The 12,756-nt window shown below is 47.4% G+C and overlaps 1 protein-coding gene across 2 annotated transcripts in view; it reads left to right on the plus strand.

Annotated features, from left to right (window-relative positions):
- Positions 1-10,205, plus strand: part of LOC116545612 (paired amphipathic helix protein Sin3a-like) — a 45,872-nt gene extending 35,667 nt beyond the window's left edge. For both annotated transcript variants that reach the window (XM_032272141.1, XM_032272142.1), the window contains exon 4: positions 10,126-10,205. In XM_032272141.1, coding sequence (XP_032128032.1) covers positions 10,126-10,143 — 18 coding nt within the window. In that variant the 3' untranslated portion in view covers positions 10,144-10,205. The remainder of the gene's footprint in view (positions 1-10,125) is intronic.
- Positions 10,206-12,756: the final 2,551 nt, after the last annotated feature.

A 12,756-nucleotide genomic window follows, 5' to 3' on the forward strand; every position in this document is an offset into this window, starting at 1 on the left:
CCTATTTTTCTGTTCCCAAGAAGTTTCCCAGTGCTAGAATATGGCTGTGTCTGCCTTTCCCCATCTATATTTTACGCTTCATTGAAATAGCCTTATGAGCAACTGGCCCACGTGAGGAATGCTCTTGTGTAGCCAGGAGAGCAGGTTCATCTCAGCAGGGGAGCCGACAGCTCTTTGAAGGACTGGCTTCCCTAAGAGATTTTCCTCTCCTGAAATAGTCCAGCAGTACCATAAAGAAGTATCTTTCTCTGCCGGGCGCGGTGGCTCACGCCTGTAATCCCAGCACTTTGGGGGGCCGAGGTGGGTGGATCACGAGGTCAAGAGATCGAGACCATCCTGGTCAACATGGTGAAACCCCGTCTCTACTAAAAATATAAAACATTAGCTGGGCATGGTGGCGCATGCCTGTAATCCCAGCTACTCAAGAGGTTGAGGCAGGAGAATTGCCTGAACCCAGGAGGCGGAGGTTGCGGTGAGCCGAGATTGCGCCATTGCATTCCAGCCTGGGTAACAAGAGTGAAATTCCGTCTCCAAAAAAAAAAAAAAAAAGACGTATTTTTCTAGCATGGTCGTATTAGAAGCCACTGTTAAAGTTGCAGAGTCACTCTCTGATGGTGCTGGTGATTGTAGTCACCTGTCAGATTTCATCTCTGTTTACTTTGGAATGAGTGACTACTTTTGAGTAGCTAGTTCATACTTTCAAATGCCATTTAGGCCAGCTGTGGGATTAGCCCTGGACTCTATCTCTAGTCTTTTTCTTTTCTTTTCTTTTTTTTGAGATGGGGTCTCGCTCTGTCAGTATCCCAGGCTGGATTGCAGTGCCGCGATCTTGGCTCACTGCAACCTCCACCTCCCAGGTTCCAGTTCAAGCAATTCTCCTACCTCAGCCTCCCAAGTAGCTGGGATTACAGGCATGAGCCACCACACCCAGCTAATTTTTGTATTTTTTAGTAGAGATGGGGTTTCACCATACTGGCCTGTCTGGTCTTGAACTCCTGACCTCATGATCCACCCACCTCGGCCTCCCAAAGTGCTGGGATTACAGGAGTGAGCCACTGCGTCCGGCCTGTAGTCTTTTTCTTAGCAGGGTGAGGCCTCACTTATGCCATCTCTCCCACGGCGGATGTTGATGTAGAAGATTTTTACCCAGCTTCCCTGGACATGATGCGGAGCCTGCTAGATGGCAGCATAGACTAATCACAGTATGAAGATTCACCGAGAGATGCTCACCGTTCATGCCTACATCGCCTTTACCATGGACACACTGATCCAGAGCATTGTCAGACAGGTGAGGGTGTGGTGGAGGCTAGGGTGAGTGACGGAAGAAGTTCTGACCTAGAGATGAACCAGGCAAAAGAAAGGCAAGGAAAAGGAACGGCAAATTTTTCATATGACAGTGTTTTTGAACGTAGGATTCTGAAGAGAAGAGGGGAGGCTAATGTGATGCCTGATTTCTCATTTTAACAAACTTGCAGTGTATGAGCCTGCTGAGCCCGTGTCTTTTCTTGCTGGCCACCTGTAAAGTGCAGTGGTCCTGACCCTAGCTTCCTGCCCAGCTTGTCTGTCTCTTACCTTGTCTGCCATGCACACACTGTGAGAATTGCCTGTTCCATAGGTTTTGCTAAGTTTTTTTGTTTTGTTTTGTTTTGTTTTTTAGGTAGAGATAGGGTGTTACTATGTTGCCCAAGCTGGTCTTGAACTCCTGGTCTCAAGTGAGCCTCCTGTCTTGGCCTCCTACAGTGCTAGGATTATAGACATGAGCCACTGCGCCCAGTCATGGTGTTGGTAACTCTTATGTACTTGTATGTTTATAAGAAAGGGTGCACAGAATGAGGGAAGGTGTTTTCAGCGTCCACAAGGAGGCGTAGTTTTAAGGACAAGAATTTCCCAGCGCCATGCCCCTTTCCCATCTCCATCTGGGAGATTTAATGGTTTATGTTTGAATTTCACGAGCACGTGAAGAAACTAAGAGTCAGTTACCCCAGCGGAAGTTCTAAGGAACGCATTTCATTTGCCTGGGTCTTAGAGAAGGTGGGAGTTCCTCCTGGGCTAAAAGTCCCCTTCCTCCACACCCCTTAGGTCTCCATGTTTGGGTCCCCTTCCATGAACACTCTCCGTGGAAGCCGTCTTTCTCTCTCCTGGATTTTCCCTCTTGAGTGCCCTTCCACACTATCTCATGGAAGCCTGTCTTCCCCTCCTAAACTCCGTCTCTCTCTGTTCCCTAACACTCTCATGGGAGCTGCTTTCCTCTCCTGGATTCCTTCCTTCTGGATTCTCTCACTCAGTGTGAGAGTTAGCTGCTTCTTTCTCTGAATAAATCACTTTTTACAAACACTTTTGTGTCTGGCAATTACTGCACACTGCGCCGTGGTCCCCTCTCTCATTCTTGAGAGGGCAGGAGACCGAGAACCTGTAGAAATGTCCTCTCAGGGGAGCTGAGGGCACCCTGAACCCCAATATTACAATAACATCTTTTAGAATACTCTGCCTGCCTCCCTCCTCTGCCGTTCCCTCTGAGTTCGGTTTGTGGGTGGTTTTGTGTGTGCTTTTTATGGCACGCTGGGAACTGTAAATATGTTGTTCTTTACAACGATATAAAAAATAGCTTGTAACAGATAGTCACGTTTCTACTTCTGGGACATGAGTTCTTTTTTTTTTTTTTTTTTTTTTTTGGAGACAGAGCCTCACTCCATCACCAGGCACAAGGCTGGAGTGCAGTGGTGCGACCTCGGCTCACTGCAACTTCCGTCTCCTGGGTTCAAGCAATTCTGCCTCAGCCTCCCGAGTAGCTGGGACTACAGGCGCGCACCACCACGCCCAGCTAATTTTTTTTTTTTTTGTATTTTTAGTAGAGACGGGGTTTCACCATGTTGGCCAGGATGGTCTCAATCTCTTGACCTCATGATCCACCTGCCTCGGCTTCCCAAAGTGCTGGGATTACAGGTGTGAGCCACTGCGCCTGGCCCTTGGACTTGAGTTTTGAACTCCCAGAGAAATTGTTGGTTAACTGTTTGTTTGTTTGTTTGTTTGTTTTGTAGGCCCAGCTTTTCTGCTGATTTATTACAAGTCCCCAACGCTTAATTTTTTTCTTTTCAACATCCTGTTCTGCGGCTCCCTTGGCTGTGTTTGCCCATATGCCAAAGAGCTGGGCATTGATGTGGGCCATGTGAAGACTGGCAAATACCTTAAAATTCTTAGTGATGACTCCGGCTTTCTCCTTCACGTAGGAATTCGGTATGGGCATTATTGGTCCTGTCAGCTGAGTGGCTGATTTGAGTTTTCTTAGCAGAACTGTCTCCCTTCTTGGGGGTTGAGGGCTTCCTGGAGAAGAGGGTGAGCTTAGAGTCATACTCCCTCAGGTGCTCAACATTGGCCTGCACGTACGTGGTGTACTTATTCCACCCTCTTGTGGGTGCTGGTCACTCTTAACTCTTCTATGCTCAGGCCCCTGCCAGTTTGTACCTGATGTGTTACCTCACTGTGGGTCACCTTACCATGGGCCAGATGAGTCCAGATGCAGGGCGCACTGCAATGCAGTGTGCTGTTCCTTACATCTGCAGATCTGGACTGGCTGGTTGAAGCACGTGGCCATGAGCCACTGCAATTTCTTGTGGAAGCAGGACTTTAAAATCATGCTGTTCCAGCTAGGCACTGTGGCTACCTACAGTCCTCTTCCATAGAAGAGCTCAGCAGAAAGGCAGTCAACTACTTAAGTGAAAACTTGTAAAAAGCAAATTCTAATTCCAGAGTCCACACTGCCGCTGTAGAAGGAAAGAGCTTGTTGCTCAGTGTTCTCTGGGGCTAAAATATGGAATCCTTCACATTGTACCCATGCTTTTTCCTTGCTTTTGGAAGGGTGTATGCCTCTGTACTCCTTCTGCAGAATCTACTCAGGATTGAGGAAGAGCCCTTGACATAACTGAACCTTAACATCGTGGGAAGGTTGTCAGACAGCTGTTTCCTATAAGCTGAAGAAGTTATCAGGCCTCTCCATAAGGGTTCTTGTTGGTAACCGGCAGAAATCATTAAATGGATACATCATCACCCATAGTCATACTGTTTCAGACTAATTTTTTTAACTTCCTGAAATTTATGTGAAATACAGACTCTAGTTACCCTGTGCTTATGTTTCTGATTACAGGTTTATTGCTGCTTCAGCTAGGAAAAAAGCTCCATACCACAAGCACAGTTTTAAAAAACATCCAATAAAACTTATAATAATTCTGAGCTTGGTTTTTGAAACAATAGATACAATTATTTAAGCATCTGGTTATGATTTTGAATCAGTAATACATACTATCTCCACCCCCCTTGTTTTCCATGGAAACAGAGGTTTCATTCAGAAAAACCCGAAACGGTTACTCTTTTTTTTTTTTTAAACACAGGGTCTCACTCTGTTGCCCAGGCTGCACTGCAGTGGTGTGATCTCAGCTCACTGCAGCCTCGACCTCCCACCTCAGCCTCCCAAGTAGCTGGGACCAAAGGCGCCCCCATGCCAGCAAATTTATTGCATTTTTTGTAGAGATGGAGTTTTGCCATGTTGCCCAGGCTGGCCTCAAACTTACGGGCTCAAGCACTTCACACCGTGTCCCTCTCTGGGCTAGCCCTCAAGGTGGGAGGCTGTTTCCTGAACAGAAGTGACTCTCTGAGTCATGCCTGGGGTGGTGACCAGCTGATGCAGTGAGAGGAACACAGCACTCGTGAGAGGGTGGGCAGCTTGCATTTCTCTTCTTGCCTGTAGAGAAGCCTGCTTGTCCACAGGGGAAGCCACAGGGAGGATCACGACATTCTTGTTGCCACCAGTTCTTAAGACCCTGTTGGAGAGGTTTCTGGTGGACAAGTGGCCCCCATGAGGTATCAAGTATAGCCTGTTTTGAGGAAGGAAACCCAGGCATCTGGGATTACCTCTCACCTCTGTCATCCAGAGTGCATCACAATAGAAGAGAGCAGGCCAGCTGGTGCCTCTTGAATTTCCTTCCTGTAGGTGGCAGGCAAGGAACCCTAACCCTAAAACTATAAACATATCACCTTTCATATGTGATTCCTGAAGCTGTAAACCAAAACCCTTTTCATATGTGATTTCTAAGGCTGTAAACCTAAGATTCTTCCACGTGTAATATCTAAAGTGTAAGCCTATATAAAGGCAGAACCTTCCTTTGTGGGATGAGTGGAATTTGGACAAATTATTCCTCAGCTCCTGGCTGTCATAAAGGCTTCTTCCTTCCCCATTCGGTGTTCGGGAGCTCTGTTTCTCGAGGTTGCTCCTGCTACAGTTTGACCCCAGCTGACCCCAGACATGTCTGTAGTTACTGGTCTCACCTATCCCCAAGGCGTTCCTCACCTGGCCCCCTTCTTTTTGCCAATAATGTGTCTCCAAGGGTGTTTGGCCCCGGATGGCGCTTGTCCTTGGAGGACAGAGGTTTGCTGCTGTCCAGGTTGTTACTGAGCTTCTGCTTTGTGCCTAGCAGTACCTTTCAGGCACTGTCAATAGACAGTCGTTTTAGCTTCATATACTCAGAAGTCAATTATTTCCTCACTGATCCAAGATGCCTCTAACAGTTCAAAGTACCAAGTGTGCATGGATTGATTTCTAGGCTATTTCTATTGCATTGGTCTTTGTTGCTAAAACTTTGTCATTTAAATTTTTCCTTTTGTTTTTACCAACAGTGAATGCAATATTTATGGGATCAAGACTGTACCTGAGGATGATGAGGAAGAGACGTTGGTCGCCAAGGTCCGTGCATTGGACCTGAAGACTCTTCCCTGCAGAAAACCTGAAGTCTCCACTGGGGTCAAGTAGGAAAACTATTTTGCAAGTACAGTGAACAGGGAGGTGATGTGCTCTCTAGAGTTAAAAAAACACCTGATCCGTGCAGGCTTTCCCCATGAGCAGCATTCCAAGGTGTGGAAATGGTGCGTGGACCATGGCACCAGGAAGTTCAAGGCCAACACTGGGCCTGGACACTTCCAGACGTTGCTGTAGAAGGTGCTGGAAAAACAGAACCCGGCCTCCAAGCAGATTGAGCTGGATTTGCTGCGAACTCTGCCCAATAACAAACATGACTCTGCCCCACCTCAGAAGGCATACAGAAATTATGCGGCGTCCTCCTCACCTTCTCCTGGCGGAATCCAGATATCAGGTACTGCCAAGACCTAAACAGGTGAGTGTGCGGCGTAAAATGTTCCCATTTGCCATCAGGCAACTTGTAGGCCCTGGTGCTGCCGGGCAGCTCCCTCCCTTCCCAGTTGGCCAAGAAAAATCAATATTTTAAGGGAAAAAGTTGTTGCAGCAAGCCAGTGTTCATGACACAATATCCCCATTTCTAGAAAAACAGAGAAACAACATGCTTTCAGAAAGTTTTAAGAAAACAAAAGTTAAATTCATTTGAAACACTTGGAGTCTCATTTTTTCTGTTTGCCCTCGTCACACTCAGGTTTTGGTCAGAAGTTGGATTTTTTTAGTTAATAATGCATGGAGTGGAAATTGGTGGTCATCCCTAGTTTATACAGTATACAGGATCTTTTTCTGAATCAAGAAGTTTCCCCAAACAATTATTCAATCGATTGAAACTTAGCCCCTGATGGACTTAAACTTGTCTCCTTTTCAACTAGAATACTGAACAGGTCTTACATACTTTCATAGGCAGAGGATGCTGAAAAGCCTCTCACGTTTTCTTCATGATCCAGGCTCATCCTCCTGAGCTGTGCAGGGATGGGATGAGGCCTCGGGAGGACTCAGGTCTGCTCCCCATGAAGCTCTTCCCATCACTGCACGTGGCTCTGACAGCTTCTTACCTGGCTGGCAAGCTTTCTGCTGTCCTTACAGTTCATTTATATTCCTCTCTGAGTAATGAAAGTAGGTAACCAAGCTTGTTAGAAATATGGATAAAAACATGCACATGAATGTTCAGTGCAGCACTGTTTACAATAGCAAAGACCTGAAATCAACCCAAACAGCCATCAATGATAGACTTGACAGGGAAAATGTGGCACATATACACCATGGAATACTATGCAGCCAACAAAAAAGATGAGTTCTTGTCCTTTGTAGGGACATGGATGAACCTGGAAACCGTCACTCTCAGCAAACTGACACAAGAACAGAAAATCAAACACTGCATGTTCTCACTCATAGGCGGATGTTGAACAATGAGAACACATGCACACAGGGAGGGGAGCATCACACACTGGGGTCTGTGGGGGGAAAATAGGGGAGGGACACTGGGGGGTGCGGAGTTGGGGAGGGATAATATGGGGAGAAATGCCAGATATAGGTGAAGGGGAGGAAGGCAGCAAATCACACTGCCATGTGTGTACCTATGCAACAATCTTACATGTTCTTCACATGTACCCCAAAACCTAAAATGCAATAAAATAAAATAAGAAATATGGATAAAAGTTGAGTGTGGTGGCTCACACCTGTAATCCCAACACTTTGGCAAGAGGAATGCTTGAGTCCAGGAGTTTGAAACTAGCCTGGGCAACACGGTGAAACCCCATCCCTCCAAAAAAGACAAAAAATTGGCCAGGCCCAGTGGCTCACACCTAGTAATCCCAGAAGCACTTTGGGAGGCCGAGACAGGCAGATCACCTGAGGTCAGGAGTTCGAGACCAGCCTGACCAACATGGTGAAACCCCATCTCTCCATTAGAAATATAAAAATTAGCCAGACGTGGTGGCACACACCTGCAATCCCAGCTGTTCAGGAGGCTGAGGTGGGAGAATTGCTTGAACCCGGGAGGCAGATGTTGCAGGGAGCTGAGATCACACCACTCCGCTCTAACCTGAATGACAGAGCGAGACTCCATCTCAAAAAAAAAAAAAGAAAATTAGCTGGGTGTGGTAGCTTGTACCTGTAGTCTCAGCTACACAGGAGGCTGAGGCAGGAGGATCACTTGAACCCAGGAGGCTGAGGCTGCAGTGAGCCATGATTACACCACCAAACTCCAGCCTTGGTGACAGAGTGAGACCCTGTCTCAAAAAAAATAAAAAAGAAGATACTGATAAAGTAAGAATGAAAAAGCTCTGCATGTGTACCTTAGGAATTGTATAAGCCATGCATAAGCTGACATTTCTTTTTTTTTTTTTTTTTTTTTGAGACAGAGTCTGTCTGTCACCAGACACCAGGCTGCAGTGCAGTGGCGTGATCTCGGCTCACTGCAACCTCTGCCTCCCAGGTTCTAGCAATTCTCCTGCCTCAGCCTCCCAAGTAGCTGGGACTACAGGTGCACGCCACCACACCCAGCTAATTTTTTTGTATTTTTAGTAGAGACAGGGTTTCACCATGTTGGCCAGGATGGTCTCTATCTCCTGACCTCGTGATCCTCCCACCTCGGCCTCCCAAAGTGTTCGGATTACAGGCGTGAGCCACAGCACTCTGCCTCTCAGTGCTGACATTTGTCCTGGCTGCCCATGGGCCTTTTTGCTCCTGTTCCATGCCAGGTATTGACTTCCAGGTAAGGGTTTTCTATTTGTGTCTGAAATGAGAGTATTACAGGAACACAGAGTTTTAAGCTGGAATGTTATTTGGTTAAGACCTGAAACTTAATGGTTTCCAGGAAGTTGTTGTCTCTGCGGTGGTGAGGACAGGGCAGCTTCTCTGTGTGCCCTGAGAAGGTGCTGCTCCTAGTCTCCATTTTTAAAAACCTGTAAATAGGATCCTACCCAATAAAGCAGTTTTGTTTTGCTTAAATCTACCATTCACCCTGTATACTCAATCTAAAACTTCCTGGAGGCTGGAAACCCCTAAAACTCAGGGTCCTGGTGCTCAGAAGCAGCTAGAACTTCAGCAGGACAACTGTCGCCTTGTCTAGACCATTGTGATTCAGGCCTATCATCTGGGATATTGGTGAATTTAAGTGATGTCCTCAAAGGCTCTGCCGTTTTCAGACTCTCTATGCCTTCTGGCGCCATCGAGTGCTGTGGATTTGGTGCCTGTGTGTGCTGTTTTCTCTCCTCTGTCTCTGCCAGTGGTCACCTTTCTCCTTTCCATCCCATCCTTGCCTACTTAAGACATCCCTTTCCCACCTGTCCCAGGACTGTTTGTCCATTGAATTTGAAATGAGTTCATTATGGTTTTGTCTAAGAAATACAATTCTGAGAAATGGCTTCAGGGGTTTTCCTATGAGTTTTGCTCATAAGCTTCGCGGCATGGGCAGAGATTTTGGGTTTCAGCTGAGTAACAGGGGCCTTCCCCTCACTTCTGTCTGTCCATCCTCCTGCTCCAGATGCCCACTTGGAGCTATAGCAGGGCTATTGATAAGTATCCTCTTGAAGAGTGACAGCATGTAAATCGCTGACTCATTTCCATTACGAACAACATAGCAACTGAGACACATGGTCCCCTTCCCCTGCTGTGCATGCAGCAGACACAGCGCTGTTAGACAGCTCCTCCGGAGTGCCCTCGTCTGCATCCCAGTTCATTCCTTCAGCCTGGAAGCAGGCTGGCATTGGAAAAGCTGTTTTAAGCCATCTGTATTTTGTGTGACTTACATTCACATCTGGTTTTTTGGGGCATAAAAGGATTCTTTGGCACATCTTGAGAAACTCAATCAACTTAAAAAAGTCTTAAAATGAAAACTTTTTTTTAAATGAGGTTGGTTGATCATTGGGAAACAATTTCATCTTTGATCAAAAATCAAATGAAAGTGGGGGGAAGTAGCTTTCCTTTTCAAATTTTAGGAAATGCCCCTTTCATTTTTTTTGGTATTTTTAATGAGACAGGGTCTCATTCTGTTGCCAGGCTGGAGTGCAGTGGTGTGATTGACACTCACTGTAGCCTCCTCCTCCTGGGCTTAAGTGATCTTTCTGCCTCAGCCTCCAGAGTAGCTAGGACTACAGGCATGCATCACCACTCCTGGCTGATTTTTGCTTTTTAGAGATGGTGTCTTGCTGTGTTGCCCAGGCTGGTCTTGAACTCCTGGTCTCAAGTGATCTTCTTGTCTTGGCCTCCCAACGTGCTGGTATAATAGGCATGAGCCATTAAGCCAGGCCCTCATAATTCTTTATTGTTGAACTAGAAATGGTTATGGCCATGAGAGAGAAAGTGGCTTGACGCAGACAGTCGCTGTGGAGACTGTGGCAGCAGCTGTCTGTGCCTGGGTGCTCATCTCCCTTTGCTTGTAGGTTCCCTCCTGTACCTGAAACAAGAAGATGCTTTCTGGTGTCTCCTTACCGTAATGGGAGTTTTCATGCCTCCGACTATTACACAAAGATTCTTATGGGATCCCAGGTAAGTTCTGAAAATTCCATGCTTCAGTCACCAATTTTAGAATTGCCGCTGAAATGTGATCTTAATTAAACCTGTGGGTGAGTGGGCGGGGTGGGTGGCAATGCGGTTGTGTATGTGACTTCAGAGACTGATTCCTGAAGACGGCAGGCCACAATTCAGAGACTGGCCCCAGGCGTGCTTGAGGACTGGTGTGTTAGCTCAGCCTCTCAAGAAGCAGATGCCAGGATGGGATGAGACACACTGGAGTCTTCTAAGGGGAAACCCCTGTGAAGGACAAGGGACAGAGAAGTTCCAAGGGACAGAGAAGCAGGAATTACATTTGCCTATTAAACTCCAATTGTATAAACAGGGGTATATAATGGAGCGAGGCCACCCTAGTCTTCTAGTTATTCCTCCCAATTTATTCTATATCTTAGCCGGGCACAGTGGCATGCACAAATTTGTCCCAGCTACCTGGGAGCCTGAGGCAGGAGTATCATTTGAGGCCAGGAGTTCAAGTCTAGTCTGGGCAACAGCAAGATCCAGAAAACAAACTAAGAGAAAGTACAGGTTGGCACAGGCCCTGAGATCTGGGGAAAGCAATTTGTTCCAAAGCTCCAACTCACAAGACTACCAGCTGTCCACTCCCCCTAACCTGTAACGTACACCAAACACATATCAATTTTTAAAAAAAATCTCCTTCCCCATTTTTAAAAGTTCACCAGTTGAGATGGAAACTGCCTCTGTGGGTGGGACTTTCTAAGAGTTTCAGAATCAGACAACTTTCATTTTTGCTTTATTTAAAAATGATTACTGGCCGGGCGTGGTGGCCACGCCTGTAATCTCAGCACTTTGGGAGGCCGAGGCAGGTGGATCACCTGAGGTTAGGAGCTCAAGACCAGCCTGGCCAACATGGTGAAACCCTGTCTTAAAAAATAAAAAAATAAAAATAAAAATGATTACTTATATTTGTTCCTTATGCTTTATTGACTAGAAATGCTAGCTGAGAATGAAAGGATTCCACAGAGATCCACAAGGAGATTTTTGGTTTGGGCTGATGTGTTGTTGAAAAGCACCAGTTTTATTTTCCTGCAATGAAGGAGTCTTGGCCTAGCCAGTGAAAATTGCCCCTCAGACCAAGTGTCTGTCCCCAGGGCGGGGACTGTGCAAGCCATGTCCCCAAGTCCCTGGGGGGCCAGCACCGCCCTGGAGTCCAGCCTTGTGCCTGGACCCACAGGCTTTTCCACTGATAGATTTCCTGGTTTATTCCACAGGTTATTTTTCATTTTTCCCTGGCACTTTTTTTTTTTTTTTTTTTGGAGACGGAGTTTCGCTCTTGTTACCCAGGCTGGAGTGCAATGGCGCGATCTCGGCTCACCGCAACCTCCGCCTCCTGGGTTCAGGCAATTCTCCTGCCTCAGCCTCCTGAGTAGCTGGGATTACAGGCACACGCCACCATGCCCAGCTAATTTTTTGTAGTTTTAGTAGAGACGGGGTTTCACCATGTTGACCAGGATGGTCTCGATCTCTTGACCTCGTGATCCACCCGCCTCGGCCTCCCAAAGTGCTGGGATTACAAGCGTGAGCCACCGCGCCCGGCCCCCTGGCACTTTTTAAGTACAAGGAAGAGGAGATCTTGAAATTGCAGGTTTCAATGTCCATATTCAAGTATCTCTGCTACTTCACTTGCACTATCCTTGATGCTGTCCTGGGAGGTCTCAGATGTCAAGGAGAGCAGGAAGCCTGCCCTCTGCCTCCTTGAGAGCAGCCTGTCCTTGCTGTCTTCAAACTCAGAGCCATCCCAGGTGTATAGTGTGGGAGAGGGCATTGCTTTCCAGGGAAAAGAAAGAGCAAGAGGTGTGAGCCCCAAGTAGCCTTACGAGGGAGGAACTGAGATGAGGATTCTGTCCTTTATTCTACAAACATAAATCCCCACAACCAACAGCAATTGTTTCATTTGTCTGGAAAGCATTTACTGAGTGCCTACTTCGTGGCAGGACCTGTGCCAGGCACTGAGGATGACGGATGAAGAAAAAGGCCTGTCCTGGAAGCCCTTGCTGGGGACTCTGTTGTACATCACTTGATCACTGCTGTAATAGAGGGTGCCCAGGCCGGAGAAAGGCTGAGTAAGCTGGGCAAGGGCAGCGAGGACACAGTCTGGGCAGCAAGGGCAGCTGTGGGACACGTGTGTTTGGGGAAGCGTGGTGGAGGCTGAGCCCGGCTAGCGCCAATGTGGCTGGGCCTTGGCAGAGCTGGGCTGTCAGGGCGCTTACAGACTTCGCTCAGGACTCGAGGCTGCATCCTGAGAGTTCTGGGAAGTCACTGCAGGGTTAGGCAAGAGACACAGAGGTCAGATTGGGGCAGGACTGGTGGCTGTTAGAGGGCTCTGGGGACAGAGGTGTTCTCACAGTTGGAGAAGAGAAGCAGATTGAAGAGAGGGAGAGAGGAATTTGACTTGGAAGACCCCTGGGTTTCTGGCCTGGGCAGCCAAGTGTTCAGGAGCCCTCCCTGGCCACACAGTCATTGCCTGTTCTGGGCAACCTTCA

Source organism: Sapajus apella, unplaced genomic scaffold (genome assembly GCF_009761245.1).
Source record: "Sapajus apella isolate SASKATOON/1434 unplaced genomic scaffold, GSC_monkey_1.0 scaffold308, whole genome shotgun sequence".
Taxonomy (NCBI): Eukaryota; Metazoa; Chordata; class Mammalia; order Primates; family Cebidae; genus Sapajus; species Sapajus apella.